This window comes from Urtica dioica, chromosome 8, assembly GCF_054948205.1.
Source record: "Urtica dioica subsp. dioica isolate 48M chromosome 8, U.dioica_male_clone48M_v1_H2, whole genome shotgun sequence".
Classification (NCBI taxonomy): Eukaryota; Viridiplantae; Streptophyta; class Magnoliopsida; order Rosales; family Urticaceae; genus Urtica; species Urtica dioica.
Genome location: NC_142763.1, coordinates 33,465,811 through 33,493,070, shown reverse-complemented (window position 1 = coordinate 33,493,070; position 27,260 = coordinate 33,465,811). Strand labels below are relative to the sequence as shown.

Here is a 27,260-nt window from a genome sequence, read left to right as displayed (position 1 = left end):
TATTTGTAGTAGGTTGAGTTCTTCTCGCACGAAAATGTTCCAGATGGTATATTTGACCTTTATACGGACCAAGATATCCAGGTAAATTAGGACAATCAGCGTCAACCAGATAATACTTTCCTGTGACATATGAAGTTGAATAAAATGATTTAGTTTAAACTGTACACAACACAAAGTTATAAAAAAAAAAAATTATGGTCATACATTCTGAAGGTTTTGAAAAGTTAATCTTAGTATCACGAAGAGCGGCAGAGAATACCCTTGAATCATGCGCACTACCTTCCCAACCAGCATACGCACAAGTACGGTCAATATATTCGATAAACGATACTTGATCTGTTTGAGGTAAAAAAAAGCTGGAACGTCAATAACTTTTTGAAGTTCGTACATTTTTACTTCTGCGCGTATCCTATTAACCACTTGTTACCATTATTAACTTTTTTTATCATATATATTTATGGAATGAAACTGTGTGAATGTCAGTGTTGAATATGGTAGTTCTTAGAACATCAATGTTTATGCTCGAATTTGGGTTGTGCATGGAAGATGACTGCATCGGTTTGTATAGAATCTAGATTGTTAGTTATTAACGTTAATACAGCAAATAAGACTAATTAATATTTATTAAGTTGTTTTAAGGGCTATACACTGTCACAAATCAACTTTTAAATATTTTTCTTGATTTTGGACACTTCTTCATGGCTTTGGGCTTTTGTTCAAATATTGGTTAAACCTATTGTTCTGTATTAATCAACAAACACTCAAACCTAAAAATTATAAGATGTTATTAACAAATATTAATGAAACAAAGTACAATCATTTACATAATTAAAAATCAACAAACAACAATAATTTACCTATTTACCTTTTTGTAACACGTATAAAAACAACTACTAACATATACTGCTTGCACGCATTCTTTAGTGTTCATCAGTAAATTAACAATTTTGTATTATATCATTAACCAAAAAAAATTACTTATGACCGTGCAAACACTATTAAACTCAAATTTTGAACAATATTTATAATAATGCAAACATATTTAAATGTTAACTTGATTGTAGATGATTATCAATCATTTTTTTTAATAACACAAACAACTTAACATACAGGTTATGATTTTGATCTAATGCTAACTCTAAATTTGTTCTTTAAACCCCGATTATCATATTATTTCGATAAATATATATATATATATATATATATATATATATATATATATTTTACTACTATTAAGCGATGAGACAAACCGAACACCCTAATTTCAAATGCAGCAAACCAAAAAAATTAGTCCCAAAGAGATTCCAAATCAATGAATGTCCTACTCAAATACTTGTTAAAGAAACTACATTTATCGGAAATCAATGAGAATAAGGCTTGAGATGACCTTGAAAACTTGGATCTCTGCATTTTTTTCCCTTTTTTTTCCATCGAATCTATGAGAGGGTTTTTTTTTCGTTGAAAAATGATAGTTAATTGGTTTTGATCCTGGCTGATAGTAATAAATTGTGTTAATTCTAATTTTTTTTTTAAGAAATAGACGGTTAGCAAATGGCAGCAAGATGGTTTCGGGCAAACTTGTCAAATATATGCTGTTAATAGAATCAATGACTAATTAATCAAACTGGGCTATTATGTACTTGAGGTGTAAAAATTGATATATAATAATACACATAATTTTAGTTGAGGATACTCATTTAATATTTCATACAATTTCTTCTAATATTATGTCAGATCAAAATTTGCTTAAGTACTAAATTTGACTTCTATTAGTAGTAAATTGGTTTTTGGATAGTTTTATACCACGTCCAAACTCCAAAGTACTAAAACGAGACTAACTACTAAATTATAGATTAAAAATGAATCTACTGTTTTAATGAAATAAATAAGTATTTTTTTTATTAAAAAAAAAAACAATAAAGTTTTCGGTAAACTGATATTTGATAACCACGCAGAAAGTTACAGATACAACAGTAGATTAACCTCCACTTTACCAAATGAGCCTACGGCATTTCTGGTCATTTCAGACGTCCGAATCGCCGGTGACCTTTGTTGCCCCTCCGGCGACGAGGGATTCAATCAGCATGGCCGTAAAGAGCAGGCGATCGGCGGCCGGTCCCACCACCGCCGAGCCAGCCCTCCTCCGGCCGAATAAGATGCTGACCGGCGTCCATCAGAATCCCGAGGCCTCCGATGCTCTTCCTCTTCCGCTCTACGCTACGAACGGCGTTTTCTTCGCAATGTTCTTCTCCGTCGTGTACTTCCTTCTGACGCGGTGGCGAGAGAAGATACGAACCTCCACGCCTCTCCGACATCTCCGTCGTCGTCGCTCTCCTCGCCTCCTTCGTTTACCTCTTCGGAATCGACGCTGACGTCATCCTCAAGGAGGATTCCAGAAAGGTCTCCTGCGGCGGCGGACTGGACTGTGAGCGTTTTTTCCTTTTCATTGTTAATACTTAATTCACATCTTTCTGAATTTGTTAAGCTTCATTTTTTTTAATGCAATCCACTCGTTTGGAAAAAGCAACATCCCACGGCGGTAGGGGTTCAACTCTTACCAGTATAGAAAAATCTTGGTTCTAAATTAATTAACAATAGTTTGTAATGCCAGCAGAAACCATCTCACCATTCCTCCACATACACAATCCTTAAACCTCGCAATGCCAACACTCCAAAAATAGCAATTCAAATTAGGAAAAAGAAAGAAAAAAAACGACTTGGACCTCTCTCAACCATTGTTAGTCCCTTAAAGTTAGCTAAGAAAACCACAAACAAAGGCCACCGTAAGTTAATTACTCCAAAGAATTTCAAAAATGTCCCACTAGAATTGAACACACAACACAGTCTCAATTGTTGATCATCAAATCATGTCAATTCTCAAAACTGTAGTACTCTTCTTCCCATCGGGGTAACACGACGCACCACTTATCTTGCGGCAAATCTCTTTTCTTCTTTCCCACCCACACAAGTAGAATTAGGAAATCTAAATGGCGTCGCTGTCGAACCAACCATCGAAAAAGGCGATCCGGAGCGGGGGATCGACAGGTGGCGGAGGGTCGGGGGCGGGGCGGGGTCAGACGGTGAAGTTTGCTCGGAGGACGTCGAGCGGGCGGTACGTGAGCCTGTCTCGGGACGACCTGGACATGTCGGGGGAGCTGTCGGCGGACTACATGAACTACACGGTGCACATCCCCCCGACGCCGGACAACCAGCCGATGGAGGAGTCGTCGGTGGCGGTGAAGGCGGAGGAGCAGTACGTCTCCAACTCCCTCTTCACGGGGGGCTTCAACAGCGTCACGCGGGCCCACCTCATGGACAAGGTCATCGACTCCGACGTCACCCACCCCCAGATGGCCGGGGCCAAAGGCTCCGCCTGCTCCATGCCCGCCTGCGACGGCAACGTCATGAAGGACGAGAGAGGGCTCGACGTCACCCCTTGCGCCTGCAGGTAGTACCCCAAATAAATAAAAAAATATTAAATCAAACACCATTTTATCAATTATACCATGGTTTTTGTAGATATCCTTGGTTTTTTTCACCGGAATCTCGCTAACGTTTCTATGATTTTCGATAACAAAACAGAAAAATGTTGATCCGGTGGAAATCGAGTGAAATCTAGAATACATTGCTATACATTTCAGAAATTGTTTAGGCTTCTTGATTGAGTGTGGATAAAAAGTTTATTTAATTTTATTCGTTTTAACTGATCTATTACCGAATGCAATGTGATGCGTTGACAATGTATTTTCCGAACAGAGTCATCATAGTTTTCAAAATTGTTTTAACATTTCAAAATTTATAATTGTATTTGACCCACGAAAAAAAAAAATGTGTGTATAGGTTCACGATATGCAGAGACTGTTATTTAGATGCGCAGAAAGAGTCGGGGCTGTGCCCTGGGTGCAAGGAGCCGTACCGGCAGGGGGACTACGAGGAGGACGGTGAGGACTACAACGGTGGGGGCGGGGGCGGGAAGCTCCAGCTTCCGGGGCCGGACAAGCGGACAAACATGTCGATGATGAAGCGTGGGGCTGCCGGAAGTGGCGGCGACTTCGACCACAACCGTTGGCTGTTCGAGACTCAGGGCACGTACGGGGTGGGCAATGCCTACTGGCCCCACGATGATATCTACGGCGACGATGACGACGACAGCTTCCGTGGCGGCATGTTGGAGTCCACCGACAAGCCCTGGAAGCCTCTCAGCAGGAAAACCCCCATCCCTGCCGCTATCATCAGCCCTTACAGGTTCATTTACCCTCTCTCTCTATATATATGTATACAAGTGGAGAAATAAAAATGAAGAAGGCACTCTTTATTTAATTTTTGATTTATTTAATTTAAAGAGTGTTGAAATGTGGCAACTTTGTTGGATTTTTTTAGTCTATTTAACTCTATAGTATATTATTTAACAAATTTTGATACAAACACTATTATTACATTATTTACTTTATAACTCCGCAGCAGTGCGCGGAGTCTCCGCTCTAGTGTGTGTGATACATATATATATATATGTGTATATATATATATATATATATATATATATATATATATATATATATAGTTCTTTGTGCAATGGTTACATGTTTTGGTGTTTTAATAAGCTCACAAGAACCCTTATAATTTCTTGTGAAGCTTAAAACTTGATTTAGCTTGCAACGTGTAACACTGATAAAGTGTCAATCGGATGTATATATATAGATATGCATATACATACATCCATATATATTTCCTTATAACCATGGGTGTCTGGGTTAGACCCGACTAAAATCCAGGAAGCCATGGCATTATCAACCAGAGACTATATATATACCCAATTGAAATATAGACTAAATTCAATGAATATTTCTCTATGTGGCTTGGGATACAGTTAGGAAAGAAAGAAAAAAAAAAAAAACGAGGTGGAAGAATATTAACAATTAACTAAAATAATGAATAGACAACATTTTAATAGAATTTTAACATTTCCAAGAAAGTAGATATAATTAAAAGAGAAGGTAAGAATGAATTATTCTGTGAATGACAACACTGGAAAAATATTGTTCTAGAGCTGAATGCTTGACTGTACATTGGTAATAATTTCTCAGGCTTTTGATTGCCATTCGATTAGTGGTACTATGCTTCTTCTTGCACTGGAGAGTGATGCACCCGAACGAAGACGCGGTGTGGCTGTGGCTCATGTCAGTGATCTGCGAGCTATGGTTCGCCTTCTCGTGGCTTCTGGACCAGATCCCGAAGCTGTGCCCGGTGAACCGGTCCACCGACCTCGAGGTGCTCCGCGACAAGTTCGACCTGCCGTCGCCGTCGAACCCCACGGGGCGGTCCGACCTCCCGGGCGTGGACCTCTTCGTCTCCACGGCCGACCCGGACAAAGAGCCCCCTCTAGTCACGGCCAACACGATCCTCTCCATCCTGGCCGTCGATTACCCGGTCGAGAAGCTCGCGTGCTACGTCTCGGACGACGGGGGCGCGCTTCTGACCTTCGAGGCCATGGCCGAGGCCGCGAGCTTCGCGGACCTGTGGGTCCCGTTCTGCCGGAAGCACAGCATCGAGCCGAGGAACCCCGAGAGCTACTTCGGGCTGAAGGTGGACCCCACGAAGAACAAGAGCCGGTTGGACTTCGTGAAGGACCGGAGGAAGATCAAGAGGGAGTACGACGAGTTCAAGGTCAGGATCAACGGCCTGCCCGACTCGATCCGGAGGAGGTCCGACGCGTTCAACGCGAGGGAGGACATGAAGATGTTGAAGCACATCAAGGAGAGCGGGACCGACCCCTTGGACGCGCCTAAGGTCCCCAAGGCCACGTGGATGGCCGACGGCACTCACTGGCCCGGCACCTGGTCCGTCCCTGCACCCGAGCACGCCAAAGGCGACCATGCTGGAATTCTTCAGGTAAATATTCGCGTATCTGTGATGAAAAATGGAAAAATTGTAGAAAAACTATTAACGAAATGAATGTAAATCGGTTTTTGAACAACAATTTCGAAACAGGTTATGCTAAAGCCTCCGAGTAGCGACCCCCTGATGGGCGGGGCAGAGGAGAAAATCATCGACTTCACGGACGTAGACATACGGCTGCCGATGTTCGTGTACGTGTCGCGGGAGAAGAGGCCGGGCTACGACCACAACAAGAAAGCCGGGGCGATGAACGCCCTTGTGCGGGCCTCGGCCGTGCTCTCCAACGGGCCTTTCATCCTCAACCTCGACTGCGACCACTACATCAACAACTGCAAGGCCATCAGGGAAGGAATGTGCTTCATGATGGACCGCGGAGGCGAGATCATCTGCTACATCCAGTTCCCCCAGAGGTTCGAGGGGATCGACCCCTCCGACCGCTACGCCAATCACAACACTGTCTTTTTCGACGGAAACATGCGCGCTCTCGATGGCGTTCAAGTACTCTGTCCTTCTCTCTCTCTCTCTCTCATTTTTATTCTTTCAAAATAACAAAAGTTGACATTTTTCTTTCTTTTTTCCAGGGGCCGGTTTATGTGGGAACCGGGTGTATGTTTAGGCGGTTCGCTCTGTACGGGTTCGATCCGCCGCAGGTAGACAAGATAGCACAGACAAAGTCGGACCCAGAGACGAACCCCCTGACGCCCACGGACTTCGACGCGGAACTCGACGTCCACCTTATGCCGAAGCGGTTTGGGAACTCGACGATGCTGACCCAGTCCATCCCCGTGGCGGAGTTCCAGGGCCGGCCCTTGGCGGACCACCCGGCGGTCAGGTACGGGCGGCCTCCCGGAGCCCTGAGGGTCCCGCGGGAGCCGCTGGACGCGTCAGCGGTGGCGGAGGCGGTGTCGGTGATCTCGTGCTGGTACGAGGACAAGACCGAGTGGGGCGGGCGGGTCGGGTGGATCTACGGGTCGGTCACGGAGGACGTGGTGACTGGGTACCGAATGCACAACCGAGGCTGGCACTCGGTGTATTGCATCACGAGGCGAGACGCGTTCCGCGGGTCGGCCCCGATAAACCTGACGGACCGTCTCCACCAGGTGCTGAGGTGGGCCACGGGCTCGGTGGAGATTTTCTTCTCCCGGAACAACGCCTTGCTGGCGTCCCGGCGGCTTCTCCTCCTCCAGAGGCTGGCGTACCTCAACGTCGGAATCTACCCATTCACCTCCGTCTTCCTCATCGTGTACTGCTTCCTTCCGGCGCTCTCGCTCCTCTCCGGCCACTTCATCGTCCAGACGCTCAACGTCGCCTTCCTCATCTACCTCCTCATCATCACCGTCTGCCTCATCGGCCTCGCCATCCTCGAGGTCAAGTGGTCCGGGGTCGGCCTCGAGGAGTGGTGGCGCAACGAGCAGTTCTGGCTCATCTCCGGCACCAGCGCCCACCTCGCGGCCGTCGTCCAGGGCCTCCTCAAGGTCATCGCCGGGATCGAGATCTCCTTCACGCTCACCTCCAAGTCCGCCGCCGGGGAGGACGCCGACGACGTCTTCGCAGATCTCTACCTCGTGAAGTGGTCGTCGCTCATGATTCCTCCGATCGTCATCGCTATGGTCAACATCATCTCCATCGTCGTCGCCTTCTCGAGGACGATCTACAGCTCGTCTCCGAAGTGGAGCAAGTTCGTCGGCGGGGCGTTCTTCAGCTTCTGGGTGTTGGCCCACCTCTACCCTTTCGCCAAGGGCCTCATGGGCCGCAGAAGGAAGACTCCCACCATTGTCTTCGTCTGGTCGGGGCTCATCGCCATCACGCTTTCTCTGCTGTGGATGGCCATTAGTCCGCCGGAACAACCCGGTTCCGACGGTTCCGCGGCAGGCTTTCAGTTCCCTTGAGAACTATGATATGTAGTTTTTTTGGTTTGTAGGGTTTTCATTTGGTACGTATGAACTGATTTGTTGGATATGTCGAGATGCAAAAAAGATGAGCCTTTTTTTTTTTTTCTTGTACACAGGCACGTGATTATTTCTATTGTATGGGTGGATTTTTCTTTTCCTTTCGTAGTACTTTTTTTTTACTATTATTAACATTGTTCTTTATAATTCTCAAGATATTGGGCAGACGGCATTAAGAAGAGAACAACAAGCTCATCAGTTGAAGGATTTTTGCTCAAGTGACTCCAGATACTTTAAAAACTGCTATTTTTCTCCTTCATGTTATACGTCAATTCATGTTTCATCCTTCGTCAATTTTTCCGTCAAAATGGAGTATCAAATAAGTCATGTGTGCATGTTATGTGATTTTTAAATGATAACAAAATTGTAATTTTATAAAAAATTTAAAAATAAATTAAAACATAAATAATAGAAGAAAAAAATAATTAAAATAGGAAAAAAATAATTTAAAAATAAATTAAAACAAAAATAATAGAAAAAAATTACAGTAATTTGAGAAGTTCGATACGTTTACGACCATATGTTCATTTTGTCATTTTGTGTCGCGGTATTGCATCGAAATTGCGTGAAAATTTATATGCCGCTGCGTCTATTAATATTGTTTAGACTATTGTATAAAACACAAAAAAAAATCATGTAATTTTTCGTCACAATTTCGTCGCATTCCATGCGTGATTTCGGTCGCGTCGTCCAAAAGCCGACCAAACAATTGCAAAGTCAATAATATTTCGAGAAATTGTTGGAAATTGCGTTTATTTGTGTTTTTCAGCATATAAATTGTAATTTTTAAGGTTTTTCATTTTCTTTCGTCGACAGTTGTTTGTACTTGTTTCTTGGTAAACATATTATTGTTTTAAAATTTTTGGAGAGGTTACAGATTTTAAATTGATAATTGGAAGTTAATTGTTAAGAATATATATATATATATATATATATATATATATATATATATATATATATATACATACATATTTATAAACAAGTATTTGAAAATATGAAAAATGATAATTTGTTAGTGAATTTCATATTTGGGGTAGTTCATGAAATTAGGATGAGTTTAGAACTTATTATGTGTGTTTATTATATTGTTATATTATATGTATTGGACTTTGAAGTTTGAACTTATTATGGTTGTGTATTATGTGTATTTGTAATTTAAACTTATTCTGTATGTTTAGAACTTCTTACATGTGTATGAAACTTATTTTTTTATATTTGAAATTGTGCAACATTATTTTCATCACAATTTTCGTGTTTTACCGCAATGTTTGTCGGTTACCGCAATTTCCGTCGGTATAATTATTTTTAATTTCCACATTATTTCCGTCACAATTTCCATTGACCACCGCAATTTCCGCTATGTTGGAGCATCGGCACAAAATTGACAACCGGCATTTCAAACTTTGGTTTGAGCTAACGTTTTTTTTTCCACCAATTATATGATTTTTCAATTTATTAGGGAAGTTTCATTGATTTTATTCAGTTTCTAAAGAGTATAATACCAAAATACAAAAAGTCTCAAGAAACCAAGAAAATCATACCATTGAAGTCTAAATAAAAATATCTTCAGATAACTAAAATGAATTTTCGAATGAAGTCACACCATGAACAGAATATCAAGATCTTGCGTTACATGAAGCTCGGTTATGACAATGGCCGCCACATATTCCACATATGTGCTGAGTAACCATTATTTTACCTTGAGATTGTAGACGATTAATCCTCCATATTCCAACATTACTCTTTTTCGGACATCTAATCGACCTTTTATGTGCGAAATTTTTACTTTCATGTATTTAAGCTCGCTCGGAACATCCCACTCGTTCTTTTTTACCAGCAAGATATATTGGTTTGGAGTATGATTTGTGCCATGTGTCAATAAAAAAAAACATGATAGAGAGAATAAACATTTACCTCTTTGTACAAGCAAAAACTACAGCATGACAACAACGAACGTCGATAATTTGAAAATTTTCACATGAACACATTTTGTTTGCAAGATCAGCTATGTTGTCATCACCTTCATCTATAACTACACGCTCATTGTCACTAATTGGATGAGGTATATATGTCTAACTCAATTACAATGATGTATCCACTTCGTGACATATCTGTCACGAACTGTATGCACTTCGTGACAAATGTATCACAACGAAATATTGAAATCAAACAAAAAACCCCATTTTCAAGTGAATTAATAACTCAGAAACGCATTGGAATGACTTCAAATTGAACAAACTCACTGAAACTGGTTCATTATTTGTTAAAAGGACGTACTAACTCAAATCTGGTGGAGGAATTTTTGGATCTCGATCCAAAGCTGTTGAGCAGGGAAGAAGACGACCCAAACCCGACACACGTTGAGATGATGACCAATGAAGACGATGAGCAGATTTATTTAAAGTTTAGACTTCAAACTAAAATTAGGTTTAGGATTCAAACCTGGAAAACGTGAAACCCAAAGCTCCTATTCCCAAGGAAAGACGACGAGCTCCTTTGCGAGATTTTGGCCAGCTACGTGTGTGAATTCCGACGAGCACTATGAAGAAAGATTTTCGGCGAGTTGAGGAAGCTGAAAACATGAAAGTGAAAGAGAAAAGAAAAGAAAAGAAAAGAGGGAACGCGTGAAAAGAAATGGAAGAAAGAGAAAGGAAAGAGAAAGAAAAGAGAGAAAAACAAAGAAAAATAAAAATATAGGTCGAGGGTAGTTGAGAAAATATTTATTTTTCCCACATGCTTTTAGTATTGAATGTGTCAATATTGAGTTTTGAATGATTTTTTATAAGTGTCAAGTTATTGGTATTATTGCTATCAATATCCCAACATTTTTAATTTCAAGTGACAACAATTATTGAATAAGTTTTGAAGCATTGCTTTGGTATTTTGTTGTTTATAAACAGCTACGATATTATTTGAATTTTCAGATAATATTTTACTACGTATTCATATGAATCTGAGCATCGCAATGCATCAACGCCTTCATATATACTCATATTTGAGAACTTTTTAATAAATAAAACGTAAACAGTAAACAAAATTAAAATAGTAAAAAAAATCTGTAAACATCGAAACATAATTATTTATAACTAACAAATTATATTTTTACAATAAAAAATTTAGATATACTATTTTTATTGTTAATTTTAAGAAAATTCGCATACAATTTTCACATAATATTTGTTTTTTAATTTACATATAAAATGAAAAATAGTATTACCAATCCAAATCCAACGGTGAGAAAGTGATCACGGAAATTATGGTTTAGAGTAGAGAATCAAAACCCTGGCATTTGGGTTAGAATAGAATACGAGGGGCTCAGGTCACCGTTTCTACGCTCTCCCTCTTTCGCTTCATCACCACTTTCATATATTCTTTTTGTTATTTCAATTCAATCCTTTCAGAGCCAAATTTCCCGGTTAAGATTTAATCGTTAACCCACCCTACTTTAATCAATTAATTTTTCTGGGATTTTCTTCACTCCATATTTTTTTTTCTTCTTCTCTGAAAACCCTAGAAAATTAATAGCTCCCCTATACCGTTCACTTGGCGGGTTTTCCCTCCCAAATGCTTGTAGCTACTTTGAAGGTCAGTAAATGATGCTACTTTGCAGCTAATATAATTGAATTCGAATTTTGTATGAATTCCCGCTATCGGGCTTTTGTAGGAGAGTCTGATGTACAGAGGAACGCATCGAATGAAAACTTGGGCTTCTTAGGAAATCTGTAGAAAAAAAAAATGGACACGGAAGTGCTTGAATTTGATATAGGCGTTGGAGGCTGTGGCAAGGAAGGTTACGATGATGGGTTAGGCATGGATCATCATAACTACCATCATCATAATCATAATCATAATAATCATCATCACCAAAGCCACGTGGAGGATGAGGAAATGGGCGATAGCCCTCTCGGATTCTGCGGCGGAAGCACCAGCGGCGGCGGGGAGATTTACTTCCCCGAGGGAGACTTGTTGGACCTCGAGCCCTACGAGGGAATGGAATTCGAGTCCGAAGAAGCGGCCAAGGCTTTCTACAACTCGTACGCGCGTCGGGTCGGGTTCAGCACTCGGGTCAGCTCGTCCCGGCGGTCGAGGCGCGACGGTGCGATCATCCAGAGGCAGTTCGTCTGCGCCAAAGAAGGGTTCCGAAACCTGAACGAGAAGCGCACGAAGGACCGCGAGATCAAACGGCCCAGAACCGTGACCCGAGTCGGCTGCAAAGCGTCGCTGTCGGTGAAAATGCAAGATTCGGGAAAGTGGGTCGTCTCGGGCTTCGTCCGCGAGCACAACCACGAGCTCGTCCAGCCCGACCAAGTCCACTGCCTGCGGTCCCACCGGCAGATCTCCGGCCCCGCCAAGACGCTCATCGACACCTTGCAGGCCGCGGGGATGGGCCCGCGCAGAATCATGTCGGCGCTCATCAAAGAGTACGGAGGGATAAGCAAAGTCGGGTTCACCGAGGTCGACTGTCGGAACTACATGAGGAACAACCGGCAGCGGAGCTTGGAAGGCGATATCCAGCTCCTCTTGGACTATCTGAGGCAAATGAACGCCGAGAATCCGAATTTCTTCTACGCCGTCCAAGGCGAGGACGAGCAGGCGTCGGGGAACGTGTTCTGGGCCGACCCGAGGGCGAGGTCCAACTTCAGCTTCTTCGGCGACACCGTCACGTTCGACACGACGTACCGGTCGAACCGATACCGGTTGCCGTTCGCGCCGTTCACCGGGGTCAACCATCACGGACAGCCCGTCCTGTTCGGCTGCGCTTTTCTGATAAACGAGTCCGAGTCGTCGTTCGTCTGGCTTTTCAAGACGTGGCTCGCGGCCATGTCTGGTCGGCCTCCGGTGTCGATCACGACGGATCACGACGCGGTGATTCGGTCGGCGGTGACGCAAGTCTTCCCCGAGACCCGTCACCGTTTCTGCAAATGGCACATCTTCAAGAAATGCCAAGAGAAGCTGTCCCTCGTGTTCCACAAGCACCCGACCTTCGAGGCGGATTTCCATAAATGCGTGAACTTGACTGAGTCGACCGAGGAGTTCGAGACTTGTTGGCAGTCTCTCATCGACAGGTACGAGCTCAGAGACCACGAGTGGCTCCAAACGATGTACTCCGAGAGGAGGCAGTGGGTCCCGGTTTACTTGCGCGACACCTTTTTCGCGGAGATGTCGATAACGCAACGGAGCGACAGTATGAACTCGTACTTCGACGGATACGTGAACGCCTCTACCACGCTGACCCAGTTCTTCAAGCTCTACGAGAGAGCTCTCGAGAGCCGCAACGAGAAAGAAGTCAAAGCCGATTACGACACGATGAACGCCGCCCCGGTCCTCAAGACCCCGTCTCCGATGGAGAAGCAAGTCTCGGAGCTTTACACACGAAAAATATTCATGAGGTTCCAAGAGGAACTAGTCGGGACTCTGACCTTCATGGCTTCCAAGGCCGACGATGACGAGGATACCATAACCTACCTGGTATCGAAGTACGGCGAAGACCACAAAGCTTACTTTGTGAAGTTCAATGTCTTGGAAATGAAAGCCACTTGTAGTTGTCAGATGTTCGAGTTCTCGGGTCTTCTCTGCCGACACGTACTAGCGGTGTTCCGAGTCACCAATCTGCTGACTCTCCCAACACACTACGTGTCGAAACGATGGACGAGGAACGCCAAGAGCAGCGTCGTGTTGGAAGAACGCCGTACTGATGCGTACACGAATTACTTGGAGTCTCACACAGTTCGCTATAACACCCTTCGACACGAGGTATTTAAATTCGTCGACGATGGATCAAAGTCGTCGGAGAGCTATGATGTTGCCGTGAATGCTCTGCGAGAGGCCTTCGAAAGGGTTTCGTACGCCACCAAGAATAACGGCAAAAATGCCACGGTGAACGGGCGATTCACAGCCAGTGTGAGTCATGCCAATTGGGCTCACGAAGAGAGCTCTTCTTCCCAACAAATGTCTGAGGTTGGTCTCCGTTTCTGTGATCGTTGCTGGTTCTGTTTATTCGCTTTCGTTGTCCTTTGAATTGATGGTATCTGTATTTTTTTTTTTAGGATGATGTGGACAAGAGGATTCGAGAACTGGAAAACAAATTGGTGGCTGCGAATCAGAAGTGCGAGGTTTATCGGGCGAACCTTCTCTCCGTTTTGAAAGATATCGAGGATCACAAGCTTCAATTGTCGATCAAAGTTCAAAGTGTCAAGATTAGCTTGAAAGATGGTCTTTAACGGTGCAACATAGCTATACATGTACTTCCCTTTTCATTTTTTATTTTTATTTTTTCTTAATTAATAACTCTCAGATTAATGTATTTTATTCTCGATAGTTGCTCGATATAAGTGTTTTTTAACTGACGAGCCATGTAGAGATTTTACGGCACGTTGCACAGCTTAGTTAATCTGCCCTAGATTTGTACACTGAAAAATTTCAGCCCATAAATGAAAGTTGATGACACTTATCATTTTATAAGATTTCGGTCGCAAATTGGACATTTATTTTTTGCGGAACTCTGCAATATAGGCCCCTCGATGAAGCATGCCGTCCGACTTGATATTCTTGGCCATTTGTAAATATTTCCGGTGGCGACAAGTGCTCCTATTTTCGGGAGCGAAGGAAAGCTGTGCGTTTGGGATGGTTTGCCAATGAAAGCAGAGTGAGATTCAACACCATAATTGGATGCCATAATTGCAGACCAAAAGGTGGTAAGCAATGGAGGCAATTTGGTGAACTGCCATAAATCATGTAGAAAATAGCTTAATAATTAAATTGGTATTCTTTTTTTAAATATTCCACTATGATGAGTTATTTCAGTCTTGTTTTTGTCCCATCATGATATGCTTTTCTTCCCTCCCTCGAAAGCCTTTAAAGCAAGGTTTCAAATAGTGCGTGGGATAGGCAGCGCCTCGTGTATAAAACTAAAATTATAAAATAAGTAAAAATAACAAAATAAAAATATGTCATTGAAGTTCACATTTGCGAAATAATCGGTGAGGTTAGGATTCTTAATGATAAAATAGAAATGAGGATGGTGAAATATTATAGAGCAAAATCATCAGCGAGGTCGGGATTCTTGAATTTCTCTTCACATCGCTGCTTGACTTAAACCCAATCTATTGAAGTGATTACAATCTCGACCATTTCAGAAGCTAAACTAGTGCGATTTTCACCAAGAACGCGACCGATGCTATTAAAGGGGAATTCAGATGAAACAATAGGAATGAGAATCTCTATATTGTCGAAATGTTCATCATGTTCTAACAAAGAATGAAAAAGTTAAATGTAATTCGTTAAATAACTAAGTAGCATGTTCATAAATCAGCTCCTTCGCTCTACTGGCCTAGTGTGCCAGTTACACCTGTAAGTTTGACATTATCCTCAACATTCCAAAATCATTCAAAAATCAAGGTTTCATTTTCATAAAGTAAAAAAAAAATATATTCTTCAGTTTCTAATATAATAAACCAAAAACTCTAAAATCTAATTTTTTTGGGCTGTTTTTCCTATAAGAGTAATTTATCTAAAACATAAAATTTTCGTTGTTTTACAAAAGAAACTTTCGAAATTGTCAATATCTGGCTGTTGTCCCGCAAAAAATCTGACCATCGTCAGTTGAAAAACTCCAACCATTAGAATGATCAGGAGTGTTCTTTTTTCAAATACCCATTTTGATGAGATAATTTCATTAATTGGACCTACAAATTAATAAAATATCAAGACTATACCTCTTACTTCAAAAATATCTAAAAATGAATTTATGTTCCTATTTCGGACAAAAATACCCTCCTGATCATATAACATCATATGACATCGTATGGCACCGTACGACATCATACGACATCATACGCTATTGTATGTCATGATGGTCAGAAGAGTATTTTTGTCCAAAATAGAGGGTATTTTTGTGGGAAAATAACACATTTATACCTTGTGTTTTAGTGAAATGTCGAGTTTAACCATCAGTTTTCAAAAATATCGAGTTCATACCCTCTGTTTTACTAAAATGACGAAATTATACCTTATGTTTAACTAAAATGACGAAATTATACCCTGAAATAGACAACAGTATCACGAATATACTTATCATTTTATAAGATTTCGGTCGCAAATTGGACATTTATTTTTTGCGGAACTCTGCAATATAGGCCCCTCGATGAAGCATGTCGTCCGACTTGATATTCTTGGCCATTTGTAAATATTTTTGGTGGCGACAAGTGCTTCTATTTTCGGGAGCAAAGGAAAGCTATGCGTTTGGGATGGTTTGCCAATGAAAGCAGAGTGATATTCAACAACATAATTGGATGCCATAATTGCAGACCAAAAGGTGGTAAGCAATGGAGGCAATTTGGTGAACGAGTTTAACTCTCGGTTTTCAAAAATGTCGAGTTCATACCCTCTGTTTTACTAAAATGACGAAATTATACCTTCTGTTTAACTAAAATGACGAAATTATACTCTGAAATAGACAACAGTGTCACAAATATTCTTTTTATTGACTTTTCATTAACGTTGACTATAATATTTATATATAAACACCAATTATCTTTAGTCATTCGCGCCATATATGTAATTTATTTAAAAACTAAAAAAATAAACAACACTCTCTTAATCGTGAAGAACACAGAAAAAGGCAAATGTGTAAACATCGATAGTTGATAGTCATCAAAATCGCATATTCGAACCGAGAATCAAGGATTTAGAGTTACAATTTGAACACGGAATGAAGTCATCTCTTAGAAGGTATGAGTTTTATTATTTAATTTCAATTTAAGGCTATTTTTATTTCAAAATTGAGAATTTGAAAGTTAGGGTACTGATTTAGATTTTATTCGGTTTTTCTTATATAAGAGTTAATATCAATGAAAGGGAGATTTGTGACGCTGTTATTCATTTCAGGGTATAATTTCGTCATTTTAGTTAAACAGATGTTATAATTTCGTCATTTTAGTTAAACAGAGGGTATGAGCTCGACATTTTTGAAAACCGAGGGTTAAACTCGACATTTCACTAAAACATAGGGTATAAATGTGTTATTTTCCCTATGTTTGTTCAAAATAGAGATAAAAGTCCAATATTAGATATTTTTAAAGTAATTGGTCCAGTCTTGATATTTTATTAATTTTTAGGTCCAATTAATGAAATTTTTTTGGTGAATGACATTATTATTATTATCCATTACATATTAGAAGAGGCAATGCTTTAAACCTGAGTCCGCCATGTGACGCCTCCAATCGGCGACACGTGGCGGAACCAGGTTTAAAGCATTGCTTTTTTTTTTTTTTCCTTTTGCTTTCCGATTTTTTTTTCCCTTTTTCTTTTTCTTTTGCCTTTTGCCTTCCTTTTTTATTTTTTTTTCCATTTTTGATTTTTTTTTCCTTCCAAACATCAATATATTTTGTATAATTTTTTTAGGGTCCATTAGAGATATAGCCTTATTTACAGTTTTGGTTTGTCATTTAGCCAACCTTTAGTAAGTTTTTGGTAAATAGCCATGACCAAATATTTACAATCGTAAATTGATTGAAATACCTTATCAAAATGTTAGCTATTTACCTAAAATTTACTTAAAACGTATAAAATGTTGGCTATTTACCTAAAATTTACAAAACGTTGGCTAGTTAGAAATTCTTTTAGTTTTAGTGGGCTAGTTTGCTAATTATTTGATTTTTTTATGTATATTATAATCATAATTACTAATATTATATCAATAACATATATTATCATTTTTTTCCGACTTTTAATTTTTTTTCCATCTCTTATCAATATATTTTGTATATATGTAAAAGACACAAGATATCAAGAAAATAAATAAGGAAAAAACAATGAAAGTACGCTAAAAAGACTACTAGATTAAGACTCGACAAAAAAGAAAGAACAAACTAACCTTATGATGGGACAAGGGAAAGACGAAAGTGTATCCCTCAATCGTGAAGCAAGAGCCGCAAGAGATTCATCGGAAGTCTCTCTTTCTACCGTGTCAGAATGAGAAAGTAAAGAGTGGAAGTGAGTGGGAGAACTCTTCGATCCATGATGACATCTTGTTTGCCATGTTCCCAGGCGCAAAACGAATCTTGGTGGGAGTGGCTGGGTTTCTATTTCATTTCTTTGAAGAAGGTGAAAAGCTTGTATACTTGGGGAAAGTCCTTTTAGGGAATTGGTCCTAGAACATTTAATGCGGATCACCATTGTGGGAGAGGCACTACTACAAACTATGGATACAACGGAGCTGCTAGAACATGACAGAATATTGTTGTAGAAAGTCCACTTTTTACAATAAGAGGATCCGGTCCTGCCTCAAGGATTGTAAGAATAGACAAAACCTTTGGGGCCGGCGCGAGAGTGGCTAACATACCGGTTGTACAAGAAAGTAAGCCTAATAGGAATCTTGTAAATCTGAGCCACGTTCTCCAAAAACTCGCACGGTAAATTGGCACGAGTCCCAACATGAAATCCTTGCCAACCTTGGAGATCAGAGTCACCCAAGCCAAGATGCAGAGTAGATCATGGTGAGTAAAACCCTTTGAATTGCGTGAAATCACCCCACATAATCCACTCTAAGTGGGCATTGAGTTCCAACGATATAACAGAGCAGTGATTCATCAAAGCCTACAACTAGGATGGGTAGGAGGAAACTGAACCAATAAAGGACATGTAAAAACAATATTATAATTTCAATACATAATAGTATAGTCAAGGCACCTCTTATTTTTTGGTGTGCTTGATGGGAGATGTCTCATCTCATCTCCAAACTTTAGTCGTTTTAGAGAGAAGACTGATTTGATTGTCTAATGAGGGTGTAGCTGATGATTGCCTAGTTTGAAAATGTTTATTAGACACTTGGCCTAGGATTCTATGTATAGAGACCGAAGTGAGGTTTAGTCCATCCCAAGCCTGAAGGAAGCATCGAATGGAGTAAACCTGGTCTAGCGGTATTAACCGCTAGTCCCGTCCCGGCTAAAGCCCGGACTCCCGTTAATTGGCCAAACGGGAGTCCTGTCCCGTTAAGTAATGGGACGGGACGGGAGTTTGCCTAACGGGAATTCGGGACCCCGTTAGGCATAAAAAAATAAAAAATAAAAAATAAAAAATAAAAAATTCGGTTTTAAATGAATTTAAATAATTAAATAGAGGGATGTAATTGAAAGGAATTTAAATTAAGTGGGTAGAAATGAAGATTTAAATGAAGTTCAATAATTATATACAAGGACTTAATTGAAAAGAATTTGAAGTAAATGGGTAGAAAAAATAATAAAAAAAATGTGAAATTAAAAATGGGCCTCCTAAAAAACCTCACCGACCCCTAAAAAGATGCGACGGGGAGGAAAAAGAGCACCCCTTTCCTCGTTAATTATTTGAAAATTTATCCCGGACAAGGGCCGGGATATCCCTTAGTTATACAAGTTAGTCTAACAATTTATGTTTACATTTGCGAAATCAACTTCAAAATCGTCAAGAATATCGAAGCACATGAATGTTTCTTGTGCTCGATTTCTATGTTGAATCAAATCCTTACCGCACGTCAATGCTTCAACCATCTCCGGTTTCAAGCTACATCTTCTATCGTCGATGATGCGGCCCGCGCTACTAAAAGCCGCCTCAGATGACACGGTTGAAACAGGGATGGTGAGGATGTCTTGTGCCATAGATGACAAGACCGGGAACCTCCTCGCATTCTGTCTCCACCAAACCAAGAGGTCGATGGCTTCGTCATCCGTCCTGACCCAATCGTTCTGATCGTACTCTTGGATCTCCGGATGGGACCGTGCGTCGGTTGCGCTCGACCTCGTCTGACTTGTCCCAGCTTCTTGTTGTTGAGGTGATGGGCTGTACGCGGGCGCGTTGACGAAGACATTCGTGTATTGGTGTCTTCTCGGATACTGCGTCTGTGATTGAGATGGTTGTGCTCGGTATTGCGGTAGGAGTTTCGCCTCGTATACCTTGAAAAGATCAAAAAAAGCTTCCACGATCCTCGAGAGATCAAGTGCAATGTAATCTTGGTCCACAAAATGGTTTCTAATATACTTCAGAAATTTTTTTAAACCACCAATTTTACATCGGACGTCTAGAATGGCTCCAAAACCGTATAATAATGGAACCTTTCCAGCCCCCCAATATTTTAAAAACTTGGCTGTCATTGCTTGAATAGAATCTTGAAAAATTGTTTCGTTTTTATATTTATCAAGATGCACAGCAATTGCGGTCATAGTATGAAGACCGAGAAAAGAAGTAGGAGTGTAAACAGCAGAGAGATAACAAGTTTCTTTGTAAAAAATGTCGAGAAAAGAAACAAATGATTCAACCATCCTAGTATCATATTCGGATATAGCGTTTTCGCCATGTTCGTTGTTAATGTAAGAAACAATAACATTGACGTAATGCTCGGATAAGAAGTTGGTCAACATGAGAAAAGTAGAATTCCACCAAATTTTGTTATCTAGGTGAAAGGTGCGTTCTTGGAGACCGTTTAGTCTAAGGCGTCTCTTAAGCTCATCTACTCTAGAGGTTGAACTATTTATCCAACTAATGTAATTCCTAATCTTGTTGATCGAAGGGTCATAACTAGCAGCTCCGGCTTGAACGATGAGGTTTATGATATGTGTAGCACAACGTTGATGCAAAAGGGTATCGTCAACGTTAAGTTTCTCCTTTAACTCCCTAATCATGGCGTTGTTGCTTGTGGCATTATCTAAGGTTACAGATATAATCCTATTGCTCAAACCCCACTCACCTATAACACTAACTATGATGTCTAAGATGTTTTCACCAGTGTGAGAACCTTCTATCCTCCTAAAGTCAATGATACGTTTGTTTAGGTTCCAATCGTCGTCTATATTGTGCACTACAACGCTCATGAAATCCATCTTAAATTGACCAGTCCATATATCCGAGGTTAAGGCAACGCTATATCTACCAGATGATATTGTGTCTTTCATTTGTTCCTTTTCTCCTAAAAACCATTTTAGGATATCGGATCTCAAGGCTTTCCTAGACATAATTTGAACGTTTGGAATTATTGTACTCATGAATCTAACGAAGCCTTGAGATTCGATATGACTAAAAGATTGATCGGTGGATACAAAATATTCTACTAAATCACGTCTAAAGCTTACAGGATTGATGTTACTTACCTGGGTTGACGAGGCTCCAGATTGATTCCCCTGGCAGTGCCTGTGATGAATCCACAATAGCGACGTCCCGACTCTTGTGTTGTGAGCGCTGAAGATTTTGTCACAACTGTGACATTTTCCGGCTTTTTCGCCATTCGCAATCACCTCTTCATAGAAGGTCCACACAACGGACCTAGCACGACGTCGTGGTTGTTGTTGTTGTTGAGGTGGTTGTTGTTGTTGTTGAGCACCTTCATGTTGTTGTTGTTGTTGTTGTTGTTGTTCTTGTCGTGCTCGTCGTTGTCGGGTCTCCTCTTGTTGTTCACGTTGTCGAGGTCGTGGAACTTGAGTTCGAGGTTGAGGTGGTGGTGGTGGTGGTGGTAGGTCTTGTTCTTCTTCCTCCTCATCCTCATCCTCCTCTTCTTCATTTGGATTTTGGGTTTCATCGCCATCTTCTTCTTCATTTGGATTTTGGGATTCAAACACATGTTGCTCGAATTGTTGAAATTCTTGAAAAGCCACGTCGGATGGCGGAATTTGAGCTTGATAGGCTTGCTCGGGATCCATTTGAGGGTAGTATGGCACTTGGGTGTTTGGAATTTCGGTGAATTCCGAATGGTTGAAAGTAGGAGCAACATAATTTGGATCGAAAGAGTATTGGGTGTTTGGGTCGGGGGCGTTTTGAGATAAGTGCAACCAATTTTCTTCAAAACGGTGCATTTGTTGACCTCGGGAAGCTCTTCCCCTTCGACCTCGGTTGTGGGATGAAGATGCCTTGAAAAATCGAGAGAGATTGAGAGTATTTGAGATTGAAATTGAGAGAGTTTGAGAGATAGTGAATGAAAGGTGTGAAATAAATGAATGAATTGGGGGGGTATTTATAGATTTTAGAAATAAATGGGTTAAAAAAATATATAAAAAATTCGGCCGAAATACTCCAATGGCTATAAAAAAAAAACGGCCATAAAATCTAACGGCCGAGATTTAAAAAAAAAAAAAAAAAAATTCTCCATGGGACTAACGGGACTCCCGTTACCGTTCGCCAGCTTAACGGGACGGGAGTCCCGTCCGTCAACAGTAACGGGAGTCCCGCTCCCGTTACTGTGCCTAACGGTAGCGGGGATTCCGTCCCGTCCCGCTACCGTTAGGCCAGGTTTAAAATGGAGGAAGGTGGCGAGATAGGTCGTGTCCTAAGGAATGCACAACTCCTCTCAAATGGAGTTCCAGCATGGACGGGACCACAATGGCTCCTAAATGGAGGTCCTGTATTAGTGGGATCTTGGTCGTGGCTATTATTGTCACAACTTACTCTTTTTTTTTATCCATTTTTTTAGTGAAAGACATATTTTAATAATTTTTTCCCTACTGCTTTTCTTTTCTATAATTACTTATGCATTAATTTTTTTATATCGAAAATAATGGCAATATTGTCATTCCATATTTTTAAATTATGACTAAATTATACTGAGTATTAAAAATCAGTGTATAAGTTTAAAAATTGTTAAAATATATTAAAATAAATATTTATTATCATATTTTAAACAAGAATTTGTTGTTTCTAACTATTCCTCTAGCTTTTTTTAAGATTCTAGTCAAATTTATTTTATTAAAAAAAAATATCTCTAGATATTTAGTCATTTGAAAATTCACGTTTTACCATATAAACAACCTTTAGTAAATTTTAAATAAATAATCACGAAATTTTATTATCAAAGCTATAAAGATATTAATAATTATAAATATTTTTTTTTAATGATTGTATAATTAATGTCTCTATATTTTGGTGGTTTAGTTAATAATTAATTGTTAAAAAATATAGTCAATCAGATCCGTAATAAGTTAATTAAGTAAATAGCAAATTAATTTAGTGCGGATTTATGGAATATATATTTTTTAATAAAATAAAACTTATACTGATTTTTTAAAAAAGAGCGGTGGTCTATTACATACTTGATTGCCAATTTTTTTTAAGGGCCTGCTAAACAACTAACCAAAACAACACATCTACTTTAAAATTATAGCCAAACTATTAACATATTTAGGAAAATAGCCGATTTATCATGACAACATTCCAATATTCCAATACTACCCCTATGTTAATATTATTAACTATCATAGTAAATAATATTGTCCATAACAAAAAAATTAGTAAATCTAATTAACAATAACAAAAACTACAGTAAATCTTATTTACCGTGACAAGAACGACAATAAATTTTATTTACCGTAACAAAAACAATAGTAAATCTTATTTACCGTAACAAGAACAAAAGTAAATCTTATTTACCTTAACAAGAACAAAAGTAAATCTTATTTACCGTAACAAAAACGACAGTAAATCTTATATACCGTAACAGGGAAAGTATCAGAGATGAGAATTAGTTAATCTAACTGTAAATACAATTTACTAATTATTTCCGTGAACAATCGAAGACAATAAATATAACAGTAAAAGTATCAGAGATGAGAATTAGTTAATCTAACAGTAAATACGATTTACTAATTATTTATGTGAACAATCGAGAACAGTAAATCCGACAATAAATCATATTAATCATTGACAATTAATAGTATTAAGTGTTTCAAATTCTTTGAGTTTCATTCGCAAGTTCATAGTATTTTTTGGTTGTAAATATTATTTACATTGACAGTTAATAATATTAAGTGTCAATGTAAATAATATTAATTATTAATATTTCGCAGTTAAAACTTCTTTTAACCCCAAAACCATCCCGAAAAACCCAAACTCGAGTCCACAGCCGCGGAGCAGCGAACCTCCTCGCCTCGTTCCTCGCCCGACAACTCGTCTTCGGCTCAAACTCAGCAAAGAACAAATCGAACCCCGACGATTGGGTTCTCTGAGCCCAACGGTTCTTCTATCGTCATCTCTCCGATGCCGAGAAGGTTCAGATCACCATCGAAAGATTTAAAGGCGAAGTACTCGACTGGATTTAGGGTCGATCCTTCAGGACTTGGTCCGAGCTTCTTGCGAACGCCGGAGCAAACTGTGTCCCATAGATCGGCGGTGAGGCGAGTTGATCGGATTAGGTCGAAGGCGAGCTTCTTGCAGACCGCGGAGGCCGGCGAGGCCACGATCTCTTCCACGGCGGACTTGGCGATGACGGAGATGTCTCTTCCGGCGGCGGATTGCTGTAGAGCTTGGAGCAGCGCGCCAGATTGCCGGAGAGCGTCGTTGGAGCGAAGGTCAGCTTGGATCTGCGCGAAGAGAATGTCCATTGTTGATGGCTGAGAGATCAAGGTATGGATCTTAGGGAATTCGATGGAGTTTTAGGGTTTCAGAGGTGTTTGGACATGGATGAATGACTGTGTGAGACTATGGATTTGCAACTATGGATTTGCAGAGTTGTTGATGATGATTCCTATTTCCATTTCCACTCTGTTTTTTTTCCTCAACTGTTGTTGGAGCTTCAGCGAGGGAAATAATTCGATACAAGGCACCGAGTCTGTGTGAGCGACACCGAGTTCAGATCCGAGTGAACGACAACGAGTGACACCGATTGGGAGAGAGAGAGAGACAGGTGGAGTTGGAGAAAGGGTATTTTAGAGACTCTGGGCTAATATTGGCTATATTCCCAAATAAATGCATAATCTGGCTATTATTTTAATATCCCCTATAGAAAAAGGCTACTTATTAACAAATCTCTTTTTTTAATTATAATTTTTTTTATAATTATTTTAGAGAATTTCGTTATAATTTGCAAAACATAATACAAATGTTATCGCCGGGCGACTGAGTATGATTGAAGCAGTGATCGGAACCCTAGTTTCACCAGCCACCATTTCCGGTCACTTTCCACAGCTTCACGCATTTCTACTCGCCCTCGCTCCATCAGGTTGGTACCCTCTCGTCCAGTAACTCAATTATTCCACGGCGATTCATTAGCTATCTTCAGTTCTCGAATTTCTTCGTGGTCGTCATCTGAAATCGGCGTTGCGAACACCTGTGCATAGCTGAACCTTTTATTGTATACCCTTAGCTTGAAAAACCTAGACCCTATCTCAGAGCTCCCGGAACTCATTGCTGCGAAGTCTGGGAATTTAGCTCAAGAACCATAAGCACAGGCTCATTTGGGAATCATACGGACAAGTTTATTGTGGGAATCCGATGAGTGGGACGAGGCAGAGGAGCCTCGGAAGCGGTCTTAATTTTTTACTTAACTTTTTTTTTTTCTTTTCCTTTTTTCTGGTCAGTGTTTCTTTCTAATGGACCCATCAAGCCTTAAGAATGAACCTGCACCTAGGAAGGTTCGTTGAATCCATTTATCATGACTCTGCAATGACATTTTGATTCAAGCCATGCTGTTTTATAATTGAAATCTTTGATCAACAATTGGCCACTTGCAGAGGAAATTCGTCCCAAAAGCCCCACCTCGCCGGGCACCAAAATCCGATGTCAAACCGTAATCATCTGATCTAAGCGTTGTATTTCTTGTGCTTCTGTTCACAAGTTTCATTTTCATGACTTTTGACTTTTTGTTTGATCTCTCTTCTCACAGCGAACCAGCTGAGGAGGATGAAGGAGAGCAGGCCAGAGATATACTGAAACGCTTCAATGTATTTCTCTCATTTCCCTCCATAACTTTTGAATTTAATTTACTTTTTTTTTTACATATTTTCAACTTGATGAATATCATGTAAAGAACTTCTTTTTTTCTTTCAATTTGTTAGGAGGGTTTAACGAGGTCAAGGCCTAAAGTTGAGAAGAAAGGTGAGGAAAACTCAGTTTCATGTTTTTCACTTTCGGACTATCATCTCATCATCCTTTTTTTTTTTTTTTTTTTTTAAACTTGGCTCCCGTTTTGCGATTTCAGTGGCCGCTACGCAGATTGCATTTGGTTATGGTGGTGCGTCGGCGAATATAAAAACGTATGGTGCTCACAAGGGTGGAATTAGTCGGAGCTATCAAGGCTCACCTTTGACCGGTATGCCATTCACCAGTCAGTCGACAATGTTTTTTTTTTTAATTTATTTATTTATTGATGAAATTTCTCTTTATCAGGTGGAACATTTCCCTCGGGGTTTCGAGAAGAGAAAGAATACAAAGAACCATGGGTACGTCCGATATGTATATATAAATATATATTTATATATATATATATATATATATATATATATATATATATATTTTCCGGAATGTAATTCATGGTTGGCTTTTGAGTGATTTTGCAGGATTACTATACCTATTACCCAATATATATATAAATATATATTTATATATATATATATATATATATTTTCCGGAATGTAATTCATGGTTGGCTTTTGAGTGATTTTGCAGGATTACTATACCTATTACCCAACAACTCTTCCTTTGAGGAGGCCGTATTCTGGGAATCCCGGTATGCCACAAAATTTAACATGTTTCAAGAATCGGGGTTCTGTCGTGCTAGTCGCTTTATCTTGTTTTGTTGAAACATTGTAGAACATCTGGATGAAGAAGAGTTTGGGGCGGGTCCAGAGAGCATGAGCTACGATGAAACCTTAGAAAAGCCAGCGATTGATCTCGGTCTGATGGTTAGCAACTTACTCTTGATCTTAAATGTTCCATTCGAGAAATGATCACTTAAAATGTACCGCTTATGGTGTCATTACAGGAGGATAATCCAGAAACTAAGATGCTATTTCTTCAGCTACCCGCGACTCTGCCATTGATAAAACGATCAGCCACCAGTGATGGCAGAGTAGATGCAACTGATAGCTCAACGAGATCTGGGGCTTGTGCACTGAATGATATACCAGCAGGTCTCATGGGAAAAATGCTCGTGTATAGAAGCGGTGCCATCAAGTTGAGGATTGGGGATACACAGTTTGATGTGAGTGCATTAATTAAAAAAAAAAAAAAGATAATCTGATTTTAAAATATGGTTGTGAACTTGGCTTTCATATTAGGCTCCTACTTAAGTTGCAGAGTAAAGCTATTAATTTGTGAAGTACTGTGCAGGTCTCTTCAGGTACGGATTGTGCTTTTGCCCAAGATGTTGTGGCTATCAACGCTGCAGAGGGGAATTGTTGCATCGTTGGAGAGCTCAACAAGCGCGTCATTATAACCCCTGATCTCGTCTCTCTTTTGCGGAGTGTGGATGATTTGTGATTGTTGGGGGTTTTTTTTTTCTTCTATACAATTTTGGCCCGTGGATTAGATAGTAAACGGATCTTATTGCTGAGTTTGAGCGAAAAAAAGAAGATATTGCTGAGTTGTTACCAACATAGAAGAAAGTTGGGAGTTCCAACAAATTTTTTTTAATAGACAATACATTGATTGTTTGAAAATAAGTTTTCGGTTAATTGTGCTAGAGAA

General features: G+C 40.0%; 3 protein-coding genes across 6 annotated transcripts; all 3 read left to right on the top strand.

Annotated features, from left to right (window-relative positions):
• Positions 1-1,989: 1,989 nt before the first annotated feature.
• Positions 1,990-7,942, top strand: CSLD4 (cellulose synthase like D4). Of its 3 annotated transcripts, none has more exons than XM_089622845.1 (6): positions 1,990-2,425; positions 2,973-3,448; positions 3,841-4,245; positions 5,085-5,889; positions 5,989-6,393; positions 6,477-7,942. In XM_089622845.1, exons 2-6 carry the CDS (start codon positions 2,988-2,990, stop codon positions 7,782-7,784), a joined length of 3,384 nt encoding a protein of 1,127 aa, XP_089478971.1. In that variant the 5' UTR covers positions 1,990-2,425; positions 2,973-2,987; the 3' UTR covers positions 7,785-7,942. The 3 variants fall into 3 exon arrangements, with proteins under 3 accessions (XP_089478971.1, XP_089478970.1, XP_089478972.1); XM_089622844.1 differs by having other exon boundaries at positions 2,615-3,448; XM_089622846.1 differs by lacking the exon at positions 2,973-3,448.
• Positions 7,943-11,141: 3,199 nt separating this feature from the next.
• FRS5 (FAR1-related sequence 5) lies at positions 11,142-14,666 on the top strand. 2 transcript variants are annotated; one of them, XM_089622848.1, is made up of 4 exons: positions 11,142-11,429; positions 11,509-13,802; positions 13,892-14,086; positions 14,358-14,666. In XM_089622848.1, exons 2-3 carry the CDS (start codon positions 11,580-11,582, stop codon positions 14,063-14,065), a joined length of 2,397 nt encoding a protein of 798 aa, XP_089478974.1. In that variant the 5' UTR covers positions 11,142-11,429; positions 11,509-11,579; the 3' UTR covers positions 14,066-14,086; positions 14,358-14,666. The 2 variants fall into 2 exon arrangements, with proteins under 2 accessions (XP_089478974.1, XP_089478973.1); XM_089622847.1 differs by lacking the exon at positions 14,358-14,666 and having other exon boundaries at positions 13,892-14,306.
• Positions 14,667-24,595: 9,929 nt separating this feature from the next.
• Positions 24,596-27,260, top strand: LOC149389370 (RNA polymerase III RPC4). Its single transcript, XM_089624618.1, has 11 exons — positions 24,596-24,795; positions 25,154-25,207; positions 25,307-25,362; positions 25,459-25,516; positions 25,631-25,670; positions 25,774-25,884; positions 25,962-26,014; positions 26,241-26,301; positions 26,385-26,476; positions 26,557-26,775; positions 26,904-27,260. Exons 2-11 carry the CDS (start codon positions 25,166-25,168, stop codon positions 27,051-27,053), a joined length of 882 nt encoding a protein of 293 aa, XP_089480744.1. The 5' UTR covers positions 24,596-24,795; positions 25,154-25,165; the 3' UTR covers positions 27,054-27,260.